General features: G+C 47.0%; 2 protein-coding genes and 1 non-coding gene across 7 annotated transcripts in view; 2 read left to right on the top strand and 1 right to left on the bottom strand.

Moving 5' to 3' along the window:
* The window catches only part of BCL2L13 (BCL2 like 13), a 96,495-nt gene extending 90,762 nt beyond the window's left edge, over positions 1-5,733 (bottom strand). For all 3 annotated transcript variants that reach the window (XM_025399748.1, XM_025399749.1, XM_025399750.1), the window contains exon 1: positions 4,987-5,733. The gene's annotated coding sequence lies outside the window, so the exon portion shown is untranslated. The remainder of the gene's footprint in view (positions 1-4,986) is intronic.
* LOC112633914 lies at positions 2,351-2,455 on the top strand. Its single transcript, XR_003121672.1, has one exon. It is a non-coding gene; the product is annotated as a small nucleolar RNA U13 (small nucleolar RNA).
* A 10,703-nt stretch (positions 5,734-16,436) lies between the features above and the next one.
* The window catches only part of ATP6V1E1 (ATPase H+ transporting V1 subunit E1), a 39,846-nt gene continuing 34,359 nt past the window's right edge, over positions 16,437-21,923 (top strand). For all 3 annotated transcript variants that reach the window (XM_025399325.1, XM_025399326.1, XM_025399324.1), the window contains exon 1: positions 16,437-16,656. In XM_025399325.1, coding sequence (XP_025255110.1) covers positions 16,624-16,656 — 33 coding nt within the window. In that variant the 5' untranslated portion in view covers positions 16,437-16,623. The remainder of the gene's footprint in view (positions 16,657-21,923) is intronic.

The following is a 21,923-nucleotide window of genomic DNA, read 5'->3' as shown; positions in this document are numbered from 1 at the left end:
CAGCACTTTGGGAGGCCGAGATGGGCGGATCACGAGGTCAGGAGATGGAGACCATCCTGGCTAACATGGTGAAACCCTGTCTCTACTAAAAAACACAAAAAACTAGCCAGGTGAGGTGGCGGGTGCCTGTAGTCCCAGCTACACGGGAGGCTGAGGCAGGAGAATGGCGTGAACCCAGGAGGCGGAGCTTGCAGTGAGTGGAGATCAGGCCACTGCCCTCCAGCCTGGGTGACAGAACAAGACTCCATCTCAAAAAAAAAAAAAAAAAAATTAAGTTTCTTGGTTATCAGCTCTTTAGTCTCACGACTCACCGGTGGCTTGAATAGGGAATTTTTTTTAGGTTCCACAAGTTAACATGGAGTACAAAGCTATTTTCTAATCCATGCTTTACCAGCTCCTACTGAATTCTAGGACTTTCTCTGAAAGAGCGTAAAATAATCCTAATAAAAATTATTAAATGGCCGGGTGCGGTGGCTCACACCTGTAATCCCAGCACTTTGGGAGGCTTAAAGCGGGCGGATTACCTGAGGTCGGGAGTGAAGACCTCACAAGAGTGAAACTCCATCTCAAAATAAAATTATGAAATGGCAACAAATTCACCCCACCCATCTGAAACATGCAACTGAACAAGTATCATTTTTAAAACTCACCAGACACTAGAACTCTAGTGTAGACACTACTCCCTTTCCAATTGAAACAGGCCTAATTGTTTAATCCTGTGTTAAGAGCTACCCAAAAATATTTTCACTTAGAAGTTGGCATTTGCAGATAATTCACAGACGACTGCCTTACTTTTATCCTGTCCTAAATAATCTGACTTTCACAATAATGAGGCTTCCTGTATATGGCTTGTGTAAAATGAGAACATAAAATTCAGTTACTCTGTTCCACTTCTAGATATGTACCAGAGAAAAATGAAAACACGTGTCTACACAAAAATTTGCACATGAATGCTCAAAGCAGCATTAAGGACCAGGCGTGGTGGCTCATGCATATAATCCCAGCACTTTGGGAGGCGGAGGCAGGAGGATCACTTGAGTCCAACAATTTCGGACCAGCCTGGGCAACATGGCAAAACCCCATTTCTAAAAAAAATACAAAAAAATTAGCTGGGTATGTTGGTGTGTGCCTGTAGTCCCAGTTACCCAGGACGCTGAGGCAGGAGAATCGCTTGAACCCAGGAGACAGAGGGTGCGGTGAGCTGAGATGGCGCTATCGCACTCCAGCCTGGGCAACAAGAGTGAAACGCCATCTCAAAAAAAAAAACAAAAAAACTGGCTGGGCGCAGTGGCTGACGCCTGTAATCCCAGCACTTTGGGAGGCTGAGGTGGGCGGATCACAAGGTCAGGAGATGAAGACCATCCTGGCTAACACAGTGAACCCTCGTCTCTACTAAAAATACAAAAAATTGGCAAGGCGTGGTGGAGGGCGCCTGTAGTCCCAGCTACTCAGGAGGCTGAGACAGGAGAATGGCGTGAACCCAGGAGGGAGAGCTTGCAGTGAGCCAAGATCGCGCCACTGCATTCCAGCCTGGGTGACAGAGTGAGACTCCATCTCACAAAAAAAAAAAACAAAAAACCTGTCCATGAACTGATTTTTAAAATGTGCTATGTCCATACCATGGAATAAAAATATAATGCAGCAATAAAAAGGAATGAAGTACTGATACACACTACATCTTGGATAAACTCTGAAAACATTATGCTAAGTGAAAGAAGCCAGACAGGCAGGGTGTGGTGGCTCACGCCAGTAATCCCAGCACTTTGGGAGGCCAAGATCACCTGAGGTCAGGAGTTGGAGACCAGCCTGGCCAACATGGCTAAACCCCGTCTCTACTACAAATACAAAAATTAGCTGGGTGTGGTGGCGCCCACCTGTAATCCCAGCTCCTCAGGAGACTCGCTTGAACCTGGGAATCGGAGGTTGCAGTGAGATCACGCCACCGCACTCCAGCCTGGCGAAAGAGTGAGCCTCCATCTCAAAAAAAAAAAAAAAAAAAAAGAAAGAAAAGAAGAAGCCAGACACAAAAGACCACATATTGGTCACGCACGGTGGCTCACAAAGAAAAAAAAACCACGTATTATGTGATCCCATTTATGTGAAATCTCCAGAATAGGCAAATCCATAGACACAGAAAGTAGATCAGTGGTTGCGGGAGGTGGGAGTAGAGGGGCCAGTAATAAAGAATGACTGCTAATGGGTATGGGAGTCTCTTTTTGAAGTGATGAAAATGATTGTGGTGGTAAGTGTACAACTCTGTAAATATACTAAAAAGCAGTGAACTGTACAATGGTGAGTTGTATATTAATTATATTTCAATAAAATTGCTAAAAAAAATTCAGCTGCTCCGATCCTTTTGTGGTTCATAAAGAACTGGGTTTCATGCTAATGCGTGACATGTGACTCCCTCAAACCATGTTACCTCTTGGGCTCACTGGCACATTACCATCTGAGGAGGAAAAATAAAAAAAATAAACTAATCTGAAAATACTACCTACCCCCACTCTGTATATATATTAAACAAGAACTCTTGGTGAACATTTACTTGGAATAAGATACAAATCAAAATCCTGTCTGAAAAATGATAAATGCAGACTGGAACTACGTTTAAAACTTGTGTTTTGTATGCCTAAAGTATTTCACAATAAAAAATATATATATATATATTTAGGCCAGGCGCGGTGGCTCATGCCTGTAATCCCAGCACTTTGCGGGGCCGAGGCAGACGGATCACGAGGTCAGGAGATCGAGACCATCCTGGCTAACACAGTGAAACCCAGTCTCTACTAAAAAAAATACAAAAAATTAGCCAGGCGTGGTGGCGGGCGCCTGTAGTCCCACCTAATCGGGAGGCTGAGGCAGGAGAATGGTGTGAACCCAGAAGGCAGAGTTTGCAGTGAGCCGAGATCGCGCCACTGCACTCCAGCCTAGGCGACAGAGTGACACTCCATTTCAAAAATATATATATACATGTATATTTATTTAATGAATAAATATATATATATTTTTTGAGTCAGGGTCTCTGTCACCCAGACTGAACAATCGCAGCTCACAGCAGCCTTGATCTCCCGGGCTCAAGCAGTCCTCCCTCTCGCCTCAGTCTTCCAAGTAGCTGGGACCTATGCCTGGCTAATTTTTTTTTTTTTTTTTTAATTTCTTGTGAAGACAAGGTCTCCTTATGTTGCCCGGGCTGGTCTCGAACTCCTGGGCTCAAGCAATGCTCCTGCCAGAGCCTCCCAAAGTGCTGGGATTATAATAAGCCATCGCATACAGTCAAATAAAATGCTTTTAATAATGATTATTACTGTTGCAAACCACTTGTCCTAAAAGCTTAGTGTGTTTGATATTTAATAAATGTTTATTAGATTATGCGCTAGTAAACACAAGTCTGTTTTTTTACAACACTGGTTGGATATAGCCTTAGACATCTTTCAATTGAATTCAACTACTGGTCCTTGCTGTAGGAGACAGCTTAAAATAAAATAAAAAGTGAATCCAACTACTGAATATACTCTTCCACATAAAAAATGAGCCATTGGAAAAAAAAATACAGAATAGTACCTGACCATTCAGAGTAAAAAGATTTTCAATACCTTTAACTGCCTATTACCAAATGAAGAATGCTTCATTTGGGGGAGACAGGGGGCTAAAAATGAAAAGAATACTTCATGGGGGGGGGGGGGTGTAAAAACGAAAGTATCACCCGGCATGGTGGCTCACACCTGTAATCCCAACACTTCGGGAGGCCGAGGCGGGTGGATGACCGGAAGTTGGGAGTTCGAGACCATCCTGACCAACATGGTGAAACCCCGTCTCTACCAAAAATACAAAATTGGCCAGGCGTGGTGGCGCATGCCTGTAATCCCAGCTACTCGGGAGGCTGAGGAAGGAGAATCGCTTGAACCCAGGAGGCGGAGGTTGCGGTAAGCCGAGATCAAGCCATTGCACTCCAGCCTGGGCAATAAGAGTGAAACTCTTGTCTCAAAAAAAAAGAAAAAAAGAAAGAATGTATCTGAAGGGTGTGGCAACTAACTCATCCAAGGTCACACAAGTCAGGGCAGAGAGCAACATTCTGCTTTATACTAAACCTCCAGGGGAAATCTTACAATTTCGCCATAGAAGTTTTTGTTTTGTTTTACGTAACAACAACAACAAAAATAAAAGTAAGGAGAGAGGGCTGTCAGCTTAGTTCACAACTTCTAAACAGAGACAGTGAGATAGCTATTTTGGATAAACAAACACTTGTGCAGGGAGTGGCTGGGAGCTAACCAAAGCTATCAGTCAACAGCATGGGAACAACTGGACAGATCCGTCCGATTTTCAACGCTAGGTTAGAGCCTCCACTCAAAAAGTCGGTTATGAAGGCAAAAAACAGGATCTTCACAGAATGTTGGGAGGATAAATCAAAGGGGAAAAATGACTCCATGTGAACTGTATTGCCTGCAAGGGCAAGAAGGCAGTTTTTTTCTGAAAAAAGAATGGGTGTCAGAACAGCAGTGAATTAAGGTTAAGAAACAAGACTTCTAACAATCTCTGAAAAGAAACGACTAAGACTGGCAAAGATAATCTTCAAGTGTCCTAAGGGAATCGCAGGAAAACCTTTCCCTCAACCAAAAAGAAGTCGCCGTTCCCCAGTTTAGCCCTAAAAATGGACCCGGGTTTTCCACGTGAAGCTGTCTGTGGGGAAGGACAGCGGCGTGGAGCCAGGGCCGAGCTCCTCCGCCTCCGGCACCCCACGCCGGGAGAAGCCTGCTCAGCGGCGGGGCCGGGCGGCCAGGTCTGGTCTGGGTGAAGCGGACCCCTAAGTTCCGAGCACCTTCGGACGAAGGAACGCCGGTGTAGACACACACACTCAAACTCACGCGTCGTCGGAACCACTGGGGAGTCAGCCGGTGGCTCGATACGGTCTCTGGGCACTTTCCTACCCAGGTGAAAACCACCTCCTCCTCACACAGCTCAGCCTTCCCGGAACCCCACTCCCCTCACCTGGCCCTGGCCCCTGCCCCAGAAGAGATGAAAGAGGCGGCGGCGGCGCTTGCTTCCGACAGGGTCCCCCAGCGGCGGTGAAGGCTCCGACCAGCGGCCCTAATCTACCGCCGCCGCCATGTTGGAGGGTGAGGTCACCCCGGCGTGCCTTCGTCACGGCCGGCGTCGGGGCGGGACCTGGGCGACCGGAGAACCGGAAGGGTATCCGGAGCGGAAGCACAGACCACCGAGGCCGGAGGTCTCTCCGCGCACATGTGACCTGAAGACCCAAACCCTCCTAGCCCGCCCAAGTCTATGATTGCTGACGCTCGGAAATTCCCTCTCCCAAATAATTTCTGGAGTCGAGGGATTGGGATTCTGACTGGCTGGTCGGTGGGCTGGCGATTCCAGGGAAAGAAGCCTTAGTGCGTACACAGCCTATGTTCAGTTCCACAAACATGTGTTGAGTTTCAAGTGTTTGCCAAGGGAGCAGGTCAAAGACGTATCTACACAGTCACTACAGCCGCGGTGTTCGCCGCTAGTTGGGGCAGATGGTCCTTGAAGGTTGGGAAGGAATTCCGGGGAGGGGATATAGCGGGGTCGTATAGAGAGGTCCTAGGCGAAGGGAGCTGGCTGAGCAGAAGTGCCACGGCATGAAGGAAGTCCTAACAATACTAACCCGTTTTTGTTAACAGTACCTAGCACAGCGCCTGGAACATACTTTTGTTAATGGATGTTTGTTTACTTGAATCCAAGAGTTCTTTGGAGGAGTATGGGAAGGTATGTAGGAGAGAGGATACAATATGTTTTAGGGAGAGCAAATTGCCCGTGGTGTGTGTACTGAACTGGAACAAGGAGCGCATTGACAAGGAGAAGACTGAGCCAGATCAGAAGTGATAAAATCCTGATGGGGAGTGACTGCCAGTGGATACAGGGTTTCTTTTTGGGGTGATGGTGGCACGACTCTCTGAAATACTGAAAACTATTGAATTGTACACTAAAGGTGAATTGTATGGTATGAGATCTATATCTCATACAAAGCTACTCTAAATGAAGTGATTTAAAATAGTTGAACTGCGGCCGGGCGCGGTGGCTCACGCCTGTAATCCCAGCACTTTGGGAGGCCGAGACGGGTGGATCACGAGGTCAGGAAATCAAGACCATCCTGGCAAACACAGTGAAACCCCGTCTCTACTACAAAATACAAAAAACTAGCCGGGCCAGGTGGCGGGCGCCTGTAGTCCCAGCTACTCAGGAGGCTGAGGCAGGAGAATGGCGTGAACCCGGGAGGCGGAGCTTGCAGTGAGCTGAGATCGCGCCACTGCACTCCAGCCCGGGCGACAGAGCGAGACTCCGTCTCAAAAAAAAAAAAAATAGTTGAACTGCTATTGTGGGGCTGGTGCCACAGGATGCTTTTTAAGCCCGAGTGACTGAGGAAAGGATAGTGCCACTAATAGAGACATAGAGTTTTGCAAAGGAAAAGCTTAGTGACCTTGGAGAACTAATAGTACAGACCAGGTGGAGTAGATCACTCCTGTAATCCCAGCACTTTGAGAAGCCAAGGTGTCGATCACTTGAAGTTAGGAGTTTCAGACCTGCCTGGCCAACATGGTGAAACTCCCCATCTCTACTAAAAATACAAAAAAACCATCTCTACTAAAAATACAAAAAATTGGCTGGGCGCGGTGGCTCAAGCCTGTAATCCCAGCACTTTGAGAGGCCGAGGCGTGCGGATCACGAGGTCAGGAGATCCAGACCATCCTGGCTAACATGGTGAAACCCCGTCTCTACTAAAAATACAAAAAATTAGCCGGGCATGGTGGTGGGCACCTGTAGTCCCAGCTACTCGGGAGGCTGAGGCAGGAGAATGGCCTAAACCCAGGAGGCGGAGCTTGCAGTGAGCCGAGATCGCGCCACTGCACTCTAGCCTGGGTGACAGAGCAAGACTCCGTCTCAAAAAATAAAAAATACAAAAAATGAAAAATACAAAAAATTAGCCGGGTATGGTGGCACGAGCCTGTAATCCCAGCTACTTGGGAGGCCGAGGCAGGAGAATCGCTTGAGACTGGGAGGCGAAGGTTGCAGTGAAATGAGTAACCATAAATGAAGACTTTTTTTTTTTTTTTTGAGGCAGAGTCTCACTCTGTCGCCCAGGCTGGAGTGCAGGGGCGCGATCTCAGCTCACGGCAACCTCTGCCTTTCAGGTTCAAGCAATTCTCTTGCCTCAGCCTCCCGAGTAGCTGGGATTTCAGGCATGCACCACCACGCCCGGCTAATTTTGTATTTTTAGTAGAGGCAGAGTTTCTCCACGTTCGTTAGGCTGCTCTTGAACTCCTAACCTCAGGTGATCCGCCTGCCTTGGCCTCCCAAAATGCTGGGATTACAGACGTGAGCCACGCGCCTGGCTTTTTAAAAAAATTTTTATAGAGACGAGGTTTCACCATGTTGGCCAGGCTAGTCTGGTACTCCTGACCTCAAGAGATCCGCCCACCTCAGCCTCCCAAAGCCCTGGGATTACAGGCATGAGCCACCACACCTGGCCCTAATTTTACTTTTAAGGTCTGTGCAGTTCACTGTATGTACACTTTACCTAAAATAACTTTCAAAAATGTAACATGAAATAATTTATTTTGGGGGGTACTTACCTTACCAATTTGATACATACTTAAGTTCATTTATTTCACATTGCTCTCAGTCTTTTCCTTTATTGATTTTTTTTTTTTTCCTCAAGACAGAGTCTTGCTCTGTCGCCCAGGCTGGAGTGCAATGGCGCGATCTCAGCTCACTGAACCTCACCTCCTGGGTTCAAGCGATTCTCCTGCTTCAGCCTCCTGAGTAGCTGGGATTACAGGTGCCCGCCACCACACCTGGCTAATTTTTTTTCGTATTCTTAGTAGAGATAGGGTTTCGCCATGTTGGCCAGGCTGGTCTCCACTCCTGGCCTTGGGTGATCCACCTGTCTTGGCCTCCCAAAGTGCTGGGATTAGAGTCATGAGCCACCATGTCTGGTCTTATTTATTTTTTTAGAGACAAGGTGTCGCTTCTGTTACCCAGCCTGGAGTGCAGTGGTACAATCATACCTCACTGCATCCTTTTTTTTTTTTCTTTTTTTTGAGATGGAGTTTCATTCTTTGTTGCCCAGGCTGGAGTACAGTGGTGCGATCTCGGCTCACTGCAACCTCCACCTCCTGGGTTCAAGTGATTCTCCTGTCTCAGCCTCCCAAGTAGCTGAGATTACAGGCACCCGCTACCACGCCTGGCTAATTTTTTGTATTTTTAGTAGAGACAGGGTTTCACCATGTTGGCCAGGCTGGTCTTGAACTCCTGACCTCAGGTGATCCACCCGCCTCAGCCTCCCAAAGTGCTGGAATTACAAGCGTGAGCCACCACGCCCGACCTCACTGTATCCTTGACCTCCTGGGCTCACAATTGTTCCACCTCAGCCTCCCAAGTATCAAGGACCACAGGTTTGTGCCAGCACACATAGCTAAGTTTTTTTTGTTTTTTTTTTTTGACAGAGTCTCCCTCTGTCGCCCAGGCTGCAGTACAGTGGCAGATTTCTGCTCACTGCAACCTCCACCTCCTGGGCTCAAGTGATTCTCCTGCCTCAGCCTCCAAAGTAGCTGGGATTACAGGCATGCACCACCATGCCCGGCTAATTTTTGTATTTTTAGTAGAGATTAGGTTTCACCGTGTTGGCCAGGCTGCTCTCCAACTCCTGACCCCAAGTGATCTGCCCACCTCAGCCTCCCAAAGTGGTGGGATTACAGGCATGAGCCACCACGCTGGGCCACACATGGCTAATTTTTTAAAAATATTTTTGTAGGCCAGACACGGTGGTTCACGCCTGTAATCCCACCACTTTGGGAGGCCAAGAGGGACGGATCGCACAGTCAGGAGATGGAGACTATCCTGGCCAACAGGGTGAAACCCCGTCTCTACTAAAATACAAAAAATTAGCTGGATGTGGTGGCGCGCACCTTCAGTCCCAGCTACTCAGGAGGCTGAGGCAGAAGAATCACTTGAACGTTGGCCCGGTGCAGTGGCTCACGCCTGTAATCCCAGCACTTTGGGAGACTGAGGTGGGCGGATCACAAGGCCAGGAGATGGAGACCATCCTGGCAAACACAGTGAAACTCGGTCTCTACTAAAAATACAAAAAAATTAGCCAGGCGTGGTGGCAGGCGCCTATAGTTCCAGCTACTCGAGAAGCTGAGGCACGAGAATGGCGTGAACCCGGGAGGCAGAGGTTGCAGTGAGCCGAGACCACGCCAATGCACTCCACGCCAATGCACTCCAGCCTGGGCGACAGAGTGAGACTCCGTCTCAAAAAAAAAAAAAAAAGATTGTTTTTGTAGAGATGGGTCTGGCTATGTTCCCCAGGCTGCTCACAAACTCCTGGCCTCAAGCAATTCTCCCATCTTGGCCTCCTAAAGCTCCTGGCCTTCCCTTTTTAATTTTATTTTTTCAATATATATTTTGAGACTAGACATACAGGTCAATGGAACAGAATAGAAAACCCAGAATTATTAACTAATTTTCAACAGAAGTGCTAAGGCATTTCAATGAGGAAAGAGATTGTCTTTTCAGCAAATTGCATAAAATAATATTAGCCCTTTTATAGAAATTATTTGACTTTAATCACAGCAATTTATGGTATTTGGAGGTTTTTTTTTTTTTTTTGAGATGGAGTCTCGCTCTGTCACCCAGGCTGGAGTGCAGTGGCATGATCTCGGCTCACTGCAAGCTCCGCCTCCCAGGTTCATGCCATTCTCCTGCCTCAGCCTCCCCAGTAGCTGGGACTACAGGCGCCCGCCACCACGCCTGGCTAATTTTTCTGCATTTTTAGTAGAGATGGGGTTTCACCATGTTAGCCAGGATGGTCTCGATCTCCTGACCTTGTGATCCACCCGCCTCAGCCTCCCAAAGTGCTGGGATTACAGGCGTGAGCCACTGCACCCGGCCAGAGTTATTTTATTTAAATTTTTTTTTTTTTTTTTTTTTTAAGTAGAGATGGGGTTTCACCATGTTGGCCAGGCTGGTCTCAAACTCCTGACCATGTGATCTACCCACCTCGGTCTCCCAAAGTGCTGGGATTACAGGTGTGAGCCACCACGTCCGGCCCTTTTTATTTAATTTTTTACAGTTTTCTTTGGTAGAGATAGTGTCTTGCTGTGTTATCCAGGCTTGTCTTGAACTTGTGGCCTCAAGTGATCCACCTGCCTTGGCCTCCTGAAGTGCTGGGATTATAGTCATGAGCTACTGCACCTGGTCAGTTTTGGGGGGAGTTCTGGACAGATTTTAAGAGGCGCTACAAATCTCTATCCTACCGCCTAATGTGGTTATCTACTCTAAACTAGACTCTACTCATTTTATTCATTTCCAGTCATCAGTTGCTTGTTGCTTTTTTTTTTTTTTCTTCCTTTTGAGACAGAGTCTCTACTTCTACTCTGTTACCCAGGCTAGAGTACAGTGATGTGATTACGACTTACTGTAGCCTTGACTTCCCAGGCTCAAGCAATCCTCTGGCCTCGTACTCCCAAGCAGCAAGAACTACAGGCTGGTCTCAAACTCCTGGGCTCAAGTGATCTGCCTGTCTCAGCCTCCCAAAGTGCTAGGATTACAGGTGCCAGCCACCGCACCTGGCCAATCAATCGTTAATTGAATCCCTGCCATTAACCAGGCTGGATGCTAGCAAAAGCAATGATGAGTACATCAGACGTGGTCCCTCTTGTGAAACTAACATCTTAGTTGGAAAACCAGAAAAGAAAAACATTGAAAGAGAAAAAAAAGTAAAAATTATTTAAGATGATGGCATGGGTCAGGTGCAATGGCTCATGCCTGTAATCCCAGCACTTTGGGAGCCTGAGGCGGGTGGATCGTGAGGTCAGGAGTTCCAGACCAGCCTGGCCAACATAGTGAAACCCCATCTCTATTAAAAATACAAAAAAATTAGCTGGGCATGGTGACTCGTGCCTGTGGTCCCAGCTACTTGGGAGACTGAGGCAGGTGAATCGCTTGAACCCAGGAGGTAGAGGTTGTGGTGAACTGAGATCACTCCACTGCACTCCAGCCTGGGCGACAGAGCAAGACTCCATCTCAAAAAAACCAAAACAAAACAGACAAACAAAAAAGAAGGTGGCAGGCCCTGAAACAGACAAGGTTTCACTGGAATAGCGAAGAAGGTGAGAGGGTGGCCAGGATAAGCTCTCCCCAAAGAGATTCTGAGACCTAAAGGATGAAAACTAAGTTAAGTGGCAAGTGGAAGACAAGAACTTCTCAAGCAGAAAACTTGATGTTTTCAAAAAAGCGGAAAGGAAAGCAGTAAAGCTTTGAGGTAGTGTACAAAGGGAGGAGGGGTCATGAGGGCAGGCAAGTATACAGGGCCAGACTCAGTAGTCTCATCTACTAGAGCCAGCGGGGAAGGCTTCAGGAGCAAGCGGAAGCCATGACAGAGTTGTAAATTGGGGAGTGACTTGATGCCATCTAGGTTTTAAATCACTGTAGCATAGTGATGTGGTTGGAAAGAGGCAAAAAGTGCAGACACCTAAGTTAGAGTTACTATTTTTGGCTACACTTTGTTTTTTCTTTTTCAAATTATTTGCTCAACATTGAAGGACAGATTATTTACATTTACTTCTAGTCCTTCCCGCTTTGTCCCCCTGAGCAAACTCCAGCGTTAGCTTATTTATCCTGCTGATTCGGTATCTAGTAAACCTGCCTGGGTGTAGGTGAGAGCACATGAACCATCTCTTTCTGACTAACCTGACAGGAATCTAGGCCAGTGATTTTGGTGAAGCCACAAATAGGCTTATCTAGGAGTGGAGTTTTTTGGAACTTGTCTGAAAATATGTTTTAAAATGTCTCCACAAGACCTAAGCGTGTAGGAGAAAATTGGATTTGGAAAACTACCAACCGGCTCATCTTTGCATGTACTCATAACAACTCTTTCCCTCCAGAGGTTATCTCTGTAAAGCTTACCACATTCCTTTCAGACAGGACCTGGCCTGTTCCTTGGTGAATCAGCAAAACTGAACAAAATGGAGTTTTAAAGAGAAACTAACATGGGGGAGGAGTAGGTGCCGCAAAAGGGGATAGTAACTATATCTACGATTTGTTTTTCAAGTGAAGTCTTGAAGTAAATGTGACAAATATTAATTGTTAATTTTGGGTAGTGGTACATGGTATGGGAATAAATTATTCTTTGTATTTTTATGTATTTTCTAATATCTCAAAATAAAAATAAGTAAATCGTGGCCAGGCGCAGTGGCTCATGCCTTTAATCCTAGCACTTTGGGAGGCCGAGGCCAGCAGATCACCTGAGGCCAGGAGTTCAAGACCAGCCTGGCCAACATGGTGAAACCTTGTCTCTACTAAAAATACAAAAATTAGCCGGGCATGGTGGCACGTGCCTGTAGTCCCAGCTACTCGGGAGGCTGACGCAGGAGAATTGCTTGAATCCGGGAGGCAGAGGTTGCAGTGAGCCAAGATCACGCCACTGCACTCCAGCCTGGTGACAGAGCGAGACTCTCCATCTCAAAAAAAAAAAAGAAGAAGATTCATAAAGATTATCACACTGTTTTCCAAAAAACAAAAGCACGGTTGATCTAGACAGTGCTACATCCATTCAGGACATTAATTTCAGAAACAATTTGACATGTGGCATTAGACTGCTGCTTCTACTCTCCAAATCCTGTCATTTGCAGAACACTATAAAAATAGAGGAGGAATTGTAATCAAAATGTGTTAATTCCATCTCAGCCTGACCTAGGGATGCTAGAGGGTGGCATACTCCTGAAATCTGTTTTTTAGGATGATAAAGAATGAAGCTATTAATGTAAAAGGTGAACAAAATTAGACAATCCAATCTAGTTTAGCTTAAAAGTGATCAAGTTAAGGTCAATTGCATCAGTTTCTCTTGCCCTGTTTTATTGTTCTGTGGCTAAATCCTTCCTTTATCCAGCATTATCAGTACTTTCAAATATGTATACCAATATGTACACCAATATGTCATACACTACAAGGAACACTGTGCACTAGTACAAATGGAAAAAATGGCAACATGTATTAATAAATATATTAATGGCAGCATTTATTGTTCTGTGGGTAAATCTTTCCTTTATCCAGCATTATCAGTATTCTGAAATAGATATATCAAATATGTATACCAATCTGTCATACACTACAAGGAACATTGTACACTATGGGGAAAAAAATGGCAGCATGTATTAACAGCCTTAAAAATATGTGTACCAGCTGGGCGCTATAGCTCACGCCTGTAATCCCAACACTTTGGGAGGCCAAGGCGGACAGATCACAAGGTCAGGAGTTCGAGATTAGCCTGGCCAATACAGTGAAACCCAGTCTCTACCAAAAATACAAAAATTAGCTGAGCGTGGTGGTGCGCACCTGTAGTCCCAGCTACTCAGGAGGCTGAGGCAGAAGAATCACTTGAACCTGGGAGGTGGAGGTTGCAGTGAGCTGAGACCGCGCCACTGCACTCTAGCCTGGGCAACAATAGCGAAACTGATCTCAAAAAAAAAAAAAAAACCACATACATATCTATACATATAGATAGAGATATATGTACCATTCCCACTAAAAGGACAAAGAGCTGAGGTGAGAGGATCCCCTGAGCCCAGGAGTTCAAGACCAGCCTGGCAAACACTGCAGGACTCTGTCTCAATTTTAAAAATAAAATTAAAAAGGGGCAAACGGACATCATGTACTTGCTGATGTGTTGCAAAGAGGACATCAAAGAGTATCACACATGTAGTACTCCTGCTATAATGCGTAACCTGAATCTAATTATGAGGTAACTGTCAAAACCCAATTGAGGCCGGACACAGTGGCTCACACCTGTAATCCCAGCACTTTGGGATGCCAAGGCAGGCAGATCATCTGAGGTCAGGAGTTCCAAGAACAGCCTGGCCAACATGGCAAAACCCTATTTCTACTAAGATACAAAAATCAGCAGGGTGTGGTGGTGGGCGCCTGTAATCCCAGCTGCTGGAGAGGCTGAGGCAGGACAATCTCTTGAACCTGGGAGGCAGAGGTTGCAGCGAGCCAAGTTGGCACCACTGCACTCCAGCCTGAGCGACAGAGTCTTCTGTCTCAAAAAAACAAAACAAAACAAAAAAAATTGGTTTTCTACAACTGGCCTATATTCTTCGAAATGTCACTATCAAGAAAGATAAGTCTGAGGAAACTCTTCCATATTAAAGGAGACTAAAAAGACATGATCACTAATACAGTAAGTGATCCTGGATCCAATCCAGGTATAAAGGGTATAAAATAAGCTTATAAGAAGCTTATAAAAGGTTAAAAAGTACGGTTATAGGCCGGGCGCGGTGGCTCAAGCCTGTAATCCCAGCACTTTGGGAGGCCGAGGCGGGCGGATCACGAGGTCAGGAGATCGAGACCATCCTGGCTAACATGGTGAAACCCCGTCTCTACTAAAAATACAAAAAACTAGCCGGGCGTGGTGGCGGGCGCCTGTAGTCCCAGCTACTAGGAGGCTAAGGCAGGAGAATGGCCTGAACCTGGGAGGCGGAGCTTGCAGTGAGCCGAGATCGCGCCACTGCACTCCAGCCTGGGTGACACAGCGCGAGACTCCATCTCAAAAAAAAAAAAAAAAAAAAAAAAGTACGGTTATAAAAAAAGGTTATGGCCGGCCACGGTGGCTCACCCCTGTAATCCCAGCACTTTGGGAGGCCAAGGCGGGCGGATCACCAGAGGTCGGGAGTTCAAGACCACCCTGGCCAACATGCTGAAACCCCGTCTCTACTAAAAATGCAAAAATTAGCTGGGTGTGGTGGCAGGTGCCAGTAATCCCAGCTACTGGGGAGGCTGAGGCAGGAGAATCAATTGAACCCAGGAGGTTCAATTGTGGTGGTGGTTGTGGTGAGCCGACATGGTGCCACTGCACTCTAGTCTGGACAATAGAGCGAGACTCTGTCTCAAAAAAAAAAAAAAAAAGTTATAAAGTACATTGATGGATTGATGGGACAAAGAATTTTTTTTTTTTTTTTTTTTTTTTTTGAGACGGAGTCTCACTCTCATTGCCCAGGCTAGAGTGCAGTGGCACCATCTGTGCTCACTGCAACCTCCATGTCCTGGGTTGAAGCACTTCTCCTGCCTCAGCCTCCCGAGTGGCTGGGATAACAGGCATGCACCACCACACCCTGCTAATTTTGTATTTTTAGTAGAGATGGGGTTTCTCCATGTCGGTCAGGCTAGTCTCGAACCCCCGACCTCAGGTGATCCACCTGCCTTAGCCTCCGAAAATGCGGGGATTACAGGCGTGAGCCACTGCGCCTGGCCTGGGGCAAAGCAAATTAATTTTCAGCCTAGTAAACTAAATTTCCTGAATTTGCTACATCCTTGTTCTTATGACACACTAAAACAGGAAGTGTGTGTGTGTATGAAAATAAAGTGTTAACGTACATGTAACAAAATGTTAACAACTTGAATCTAGGTGAAGGGAGGTCAATGCAGTATTCTTACAAGTTACTATATCTCAAATTTCTTCAAGATAAAAAGCTAATAAAAATGGTGGGTAAGCATAGCACAGTAAAAAGAAAATAGTGGGTGTATCATTTGACCCCTTATTCTACTATTAGAAGTCAGTCTTTCCTAAAGATAAAGGAATTTTCAAACGTTTTTGCCTTTGGGATTTTGGGGGAAAAAACTGGGGCTTGAGGTAAATCCAAACAAACACAAATGAGCCTGGGGGGATTTCTGTCCTAATATTCCTCTAAATGCGACCTGGGAAGGCTTTTGAAAAATATACAGGCTATCTCAGAAAAGTTCCAAATAAATTATGTAGCTGCTCCACCCTAACAAGGAAGTTGAGCATAGCTCCCCACTCCCTAGGTGTGGGCTTTGCACAGTGGCTTCCTTCCTAAGACTACAGTATGGAAAGGGGGTTAAAAAAAAGTAACTTTAGAGTGGAGAAACCTACAAACCCTACTTTATCCAGGTAATCAAGGTTGACATGAATAGTCAGAAATCACGTATCTTTCTTTTTTTTTTTTTTCCTTTTGGTAGAGACGGGGTTTCTCTCTGTTGCCCAAGCTGGTCTCGAACTCGAGGTCAAGCGATACACCCTCCTCAGTCTCCCAAAGTGTCAGAACTGCAGGCGTGAGCCACCACGCCCGGCCAAAAATCATGTACCCTTGACTGGCATTAATAAAATGACATTGGACCTCTGTGATCTTCCTCCCCTAAACCCATAACCCTGTGTAATTATGAGAAAAATTGCAATAAAAGCGCACTCTCCAATGTACCTAACCAGTACTCCTCAAAACAGCCCGATTAATTTCAGATAGAGAAACTCCTTATGTTTTCTTCCTCCTACCCGGGACCCCAGTTTAGGTAAAAAACACAGGTCAGGTCACGAGCCAGCGACGTAAAAGCACCCGAGCACGCGCCCACAAGCCGGGACAGGGCGGGACTTCCTGGGCGTCGCTCTCTTCCTATTGGCTGAGAAGGGTCATGCGGATGAACTGTGCAGTCACCTGGCAGGAACCGGAACCCGCGGTTATAAAGTAAAGGAAACCGAGATCTGCGCAGGGCTACCCTTTGCCCATTCGTCTCCTCTCACCCTTTAAACCTAAACTCGGTCCTGCTGCTCACCGACCTAGCATTACTCTCGCCATGGCTCTCAGCGATGCTGACGTGCAGAAGCAGGTGAGGGGCTTGGTTGGGTGGGTCTCGCGAAGCCGCGGCGCCAGTCCCGGGGGATGGGCTGGAGCCCGGCTCGTGGAGGCCGCGGGCCTTGAGTCGCCCAACTGCCGCAGGAAGGCCCCTTGCTCCAAGTCACCAGACCCTAGAGGTCGGCCTGAGGAAGGAGATTTGCCCCGCAGCTCGTGTGACTTTTGCTCGGGTCTTGCGCACTGCCCGCTTGCCTGCGCTCCGCCTTCTTGAACGCCCTGGCTCTTTGCCCCCACCTCAGCATTCCCTGTTTTCCAAGGATATTCACTGTGCCTAGTCGGACAGAGATCTGTACAAGGATTGAAAACAGCCTTGTGGCCGGAGACAGTGGCTCACGCCTGTAATCCCAGCACTTTGGGAGGCCGAGGCGGTCGGATCACCTGAGGTCAGCAGTCCGAGTCTAGCCTGACCAAAATGGTGAAACCCCGGTCTCTACTAAAAATACAAAATTAGCCGGGCGTGGTGGCGCGCCTGTAATCCCAGCTACTCGGGAGGCTGACGAAGTAGAATCGCTTGAACCCGTTGAACCCGGGAGGCGGAGGTTGCAGTGAGCCGAGGTCGCGCCATTGCACTCCAGCAGGGGCTACAGAGCGAGACTTCCTCTGAAGAAAAAAAAAGAAAAAAGAAAACAGCCTTGTCCCGTTTTTTGTTTGTTTGTTTTAAACCCTGAGGGAAGTGCTTAAGGCATATGATAGGAAAGAAACAGTGCGGAGGGAAGAGACCTGTTTCCAACCAGTATTGTTTTGACAAGGTCGTTTACTTTATGAACTGTTTTTTTCTTTCTCTTTTTTTTTTTTTTTTTTTTTTAGACGGAGTCTCGCACTGTTGCGCAGCCTGGAGTGCAAGGGTGCAATCTCGGCTCACTGCAACCTCCGCTTTCCGGGTTCAAGCGATTCTCCTGCCTCAGCCTCCCTATGAAGCTGGGATTACAGGCTCGCGCCCCACACCCGGATAATTTTTGTGTGTTTTTTTGTTTGTTTGTTTTGTTTTTTTAGTAGAGGCGGGGTTTCACCATGTTGGCCTGGCTGATCTCGAACTCCTGACCTCAGGTGATCCTCCCACCTGGGCCTCCCCAAGTGCTGGGATTACAGGCGTGAGCCACTGCGCCAGGCCTGTATGTACTGTTAATCTTCATTTTGGGGAAGCCCCCTCTATCGTAATGGATTATAATGATTGCCCTCCCACTAATGTGTGTGTTAACATTTGTGTGTTAACATTTGTGTGTTAACAAATGTGTGTTAACGTTTGTGAAATACAGGCTGGGGCCGGCCGCGGTGGCTCACGTCTGTAATCCCAGCACTTTGCGAGGCTGAGGAGGGCGGATCACCTGAGGTCAGGAGTTCGAGACGAACCTGGACAGCATGGTGAAACCCTGGCTCTATTAAAAATACAAACAATTAGCCGGGCATTGTGGTAGGCGCCTGTAGTCCCAGCTACTTGGGAGGCTGAAGCAGGAGAATGGCGTGAACCTGGGAGGCGGAGCTTGCAGCCAGGCGAGATCCCGCCACTGCACTCCAGCCTGGGCAACAGAGCGAGACTCTGTCTCAAAAAAAAAAAAAAAAAAAAAAAATTGGGCTCCGTGGCTCACGCCTGTAATCCCAGCAGTTTGGGAGGCCGATGCAGTTGGATCACGAGGTCAGGAGATCGAGACCATCCTGGCTAACACGGTGAAACCCGTCTCAACTAAAAATACGAAAAGTTAGCCCTGCGTGGTGGGGCGCCTGTAGTGCCAGCTACTTGGGAGGCTGAGGCAGGAGAATGGCGTGAACCCGGGAGGCCGAGTGAGCCTGGGCGACAGAGCGAGCCTCCCTCTCAAAAAAAATTATCTGGGCCTAGTGGGGTGCGCCTGTAGTCCCCGCTACTCAGGAGGCAGAGGCAGGTGAATCGCTTGAACCCAACAGGCAGAGGTTGCAGTGAGCCAAGATCATGCCACAGCACTCCTGCCTGGGCAACAGAGTGAGACTCCAGCTCAAAAAATTGTAATATTAATAAACACAAATACAAGCCAGATGCAGTGGCTCACACCTGTAGCCTCCAGCACTTTGGGAGACTGAGGTGGGAGGATCGCTTGATCCCAGGAGTTCAAGACCAGCCTGGGCAACATAGACCTTATCTCTAAAAAATTTTTTGTTAAAAAATAAGCCAGGCTGTCTGGGCACGGTAGCTTATGCCTGTAATCGCAGCATTTTGGAAGGCCGAGGTGGGCGGATCACCTGTGATCAGGAGTTCCAGACCAGCCTGGCCAACGTGGCAAAACCCTGTCTCAACTAAAATACAAGATTAGCAGGGCGTGCTGGCGCATGCCTGTAATTCCAACTACTAGGGAGGCTGAGGCAGGAGAATTTCTTGAACCAGGAAGGTGGAGGTTGTGGTGAGGCCAGATCGCACCATTGCACTCCAGCCTGGGCAACAGAACGAGACTCTGTCTCAAAAAAAAAAAAAAAAACAAAATCAGCCAGGTGTGGTGGGGCACACATGTGCTCCTAGCTACTAGGGAGGCTGATGTGGGAGAATCATTTGAGCCCAGGAGGTCGAGGCTGCAGTGGGCTATGATCATGCCACAGTGCTCCGTCTGGGTGACAGAGCAAAAGAACCTGTCTCTATAAATAAACAAAAATGTGTCAAATGGAGGACCCCTTTTTCTTTTTTTTTCTTTTTCTTTTTTTTTTTTTCTTTTTTTTGAGACAGAGTCTGGCTCTGTGGCCCAGACTGGAGTACAGTGGCACAGTCTCGGCTCACTGCAAGCTCCACCTCCTACATTAACGCCATTCTCCTGCCTCAGCCTCCCAAGTAGTTGGGACTACAGGCGCCCGCCACCATGCCTCGCTAATTTTTTGTGTTTTTAGTGGAGACAGGGTTTCGTGGTGTTAGCGAGGATGGTCTTGATCTCCTGACCTCGTGATCCGCCCGCCTCGGCCTCCCAAAGTGCTGGGATTACAGGCGTGAGTCACTGCACCTGGCCAGGTCCCCTTTTTCTTACATTTAGGAGCCTCAGTGCCTAACGGAGTTTGCCACCAAGCAGATGTAACAGAGTTTATGGGAAAAAATTGTTATGGAACTCGTGAACCCACATCAGTTTTGAAAGTGTGTAATCAGTCCTGGGAAATTTTTTTTTTTTTTTTTTTAAGCGCCATACCTTCGAGTCTGTAGGTATTAAGAATTTTGTCATGCAAAAGACTCTCTGGAATATAGTAGCAGTTTATAAGCCCAGAACTAACAAATCAGAATCCTTGCATTCAGTAGTCATATTGCCGATAGATTGTCAGAAAAGGAAGTTTAAGGCTGTGGTTTAATTTACACATAGTTTAGAGAACTAAGTCCATTTTTTTCTGAAGTACTGTGCTAGGAAAATTATCTTACTAAAGCACACTCACTGTCTTATGAATCTTCTGAGATGAGCAATAAAGTGTTTTCCTGGCCAGCTCATGCCTGTAATCCCCGCACTTTGGTAGGCGGAGGCAGCCGGATCACCTGAGATCAGGAGTTCGAGACCAGCCTCACCAGCATGGAGAAACCCTGTCTCTACTAAAATACAAAATAGCTGGGCATGGTGGCACATGCCTGTAATCCCAGCTACCCGGGAAACTGAGGCAGGAAAATCGCTTGCACCCTGGAGGCGGAGGTTGCAGTAAGCCGAGATTGTACCATTGCACTCCAGCCTGGGCAACAAGAGCAAAACTCCGTCTCAAAAAAATGTTTTTCGGCCGGGTGCGGTGGCTCAAGCTTGTAATCCCAGCACTTTGGGAGGCCGAGGTGGGCGGATCACGAGGTCAGGAGATCGAGACCATCCTGGCTAACACGGTGAAACCCAGCCTCTACCGAAAACACAAAAAATTAGCCGGGCGTGGTGGTGGGCGCCTGTAGTCCCAGCTACTCGGGAGGCTGAGGCAGGAGAATGGCGTGAACCCGGGAGACGGAGCTTGCAGTGAGCGGAGATGGCCCCACTGCACTCCAGCCGGGGCAACAGCGCTAGACTCCGTCTCAAAAAAAAAAAAAAAAATTTTTTTCCTTGGATGCTTCCATTTCCTTGAAAATGTCTTTTCATTTTATTCTTAACCTGATATGCACTAAGAGTGGGTATTTCTTCTTCATTTTATGGTTCTTGTGCTAATCCCAAAGGGTAAATAGAGATGATAAAAATAGTACCTATGGAGAAGTGTAAGAAATCATACAATATTCTTACAGAATGAAAGGGTTTTTTTAAACCTTTTTCACTGCTTCTTCTGTTCACTGCTTCTTCTGCTTCTTTCAATATAGGAAAAGCTTGATGCAGTGGAAAAGTAAAATACACTCCATATACTCTCAGTGGCCACAGTGCTCATTCTCTCCCTCTTGTTCCTTTTCTTCCCTCCTTGTCATAATATATTGAAGACTAAGGCTTCCACAGGAAAAACTAGTATAGAGATAAAGCTGTAGTTCCTTGGAATCTAGATTTAAAAAATTTTTTTTTTTTTTTTTTTTTTTTTGAGATAAAGCTATAGTTCCTTGGAATCTAGATCAAAAAAAATTTTTTTTTTTTTTTTTTTGAGACGGAGTCTTGCTTTGTTGCCCAGGCTAGAGTGCAGTGGTGCGATCTCAGCTCGCTGCAACCTCTGCCTCCTGGGTTCGAGCAATTCTCCTGTCTCAGCCTCTCCAGTAGCTGGTACTACAGGCGTATGTCACCACACCTGGATAATTTTTTTATATTTTTAGTACAGATGGGATTTCGCCATGTGGCCAGGCTGGTCTTGAACTCCCAACCTCAGGTGATCCGCCCACCTTGGCCTCCAAAGTGCTGGGATTATAGGCGTGAGCCACTGCACATGATCTATTGTTTCTTTTTTTGAGACAGCCTCACTTTCTTGCCCAAGCTGGAGTGCCATGGTGTGATCTTGGCTCACTGCAACCTCCGCCTCCTAAGTTCAAGTGATCCTCCTGCCTCAGCCTCCCGAGTACCTGGGATTACAGGCGCCCGCCACCATGCCCAGCTAATTTTTGTATTTTTAGTAGAGATGGGGTTTCATCATGTTGGCCAGGCTGGTCTCGAACTCCTGACCTCGTGATCCACCCACCTTGGCCTCCCAAAGTGCTGGGATTGCAGGCGTGAGCCACAGCGCCCGGCCTATTTTTTATTTATGTAAAATTGAAAGAAGCAATCTTGTCTATTTCCTAAAGCCCTTCATGCTACATGAAAGCTTGATGAGGACAGTGTGAATTGTTTACTATATTCTCATAAGTAAATAGACGAAGCACCAAGCCCATAG

This window comes from Theropithecus gelada, chromosome 10, assembly GCF_003255815.1.
Source record: "Theropithecus gelada isolate Dixy chromosome 10, Tgel_1.0, whole genome shotgun sequence".
NCBI lineage: Eukaryota > Metazoa > Chordata > Mammalia > Primates > Cercopithecidae > Theropithecus > Theropithecus gelada.
This window is presented reverse-complemented; position numbering and strand designations above follow the sequence as displayed.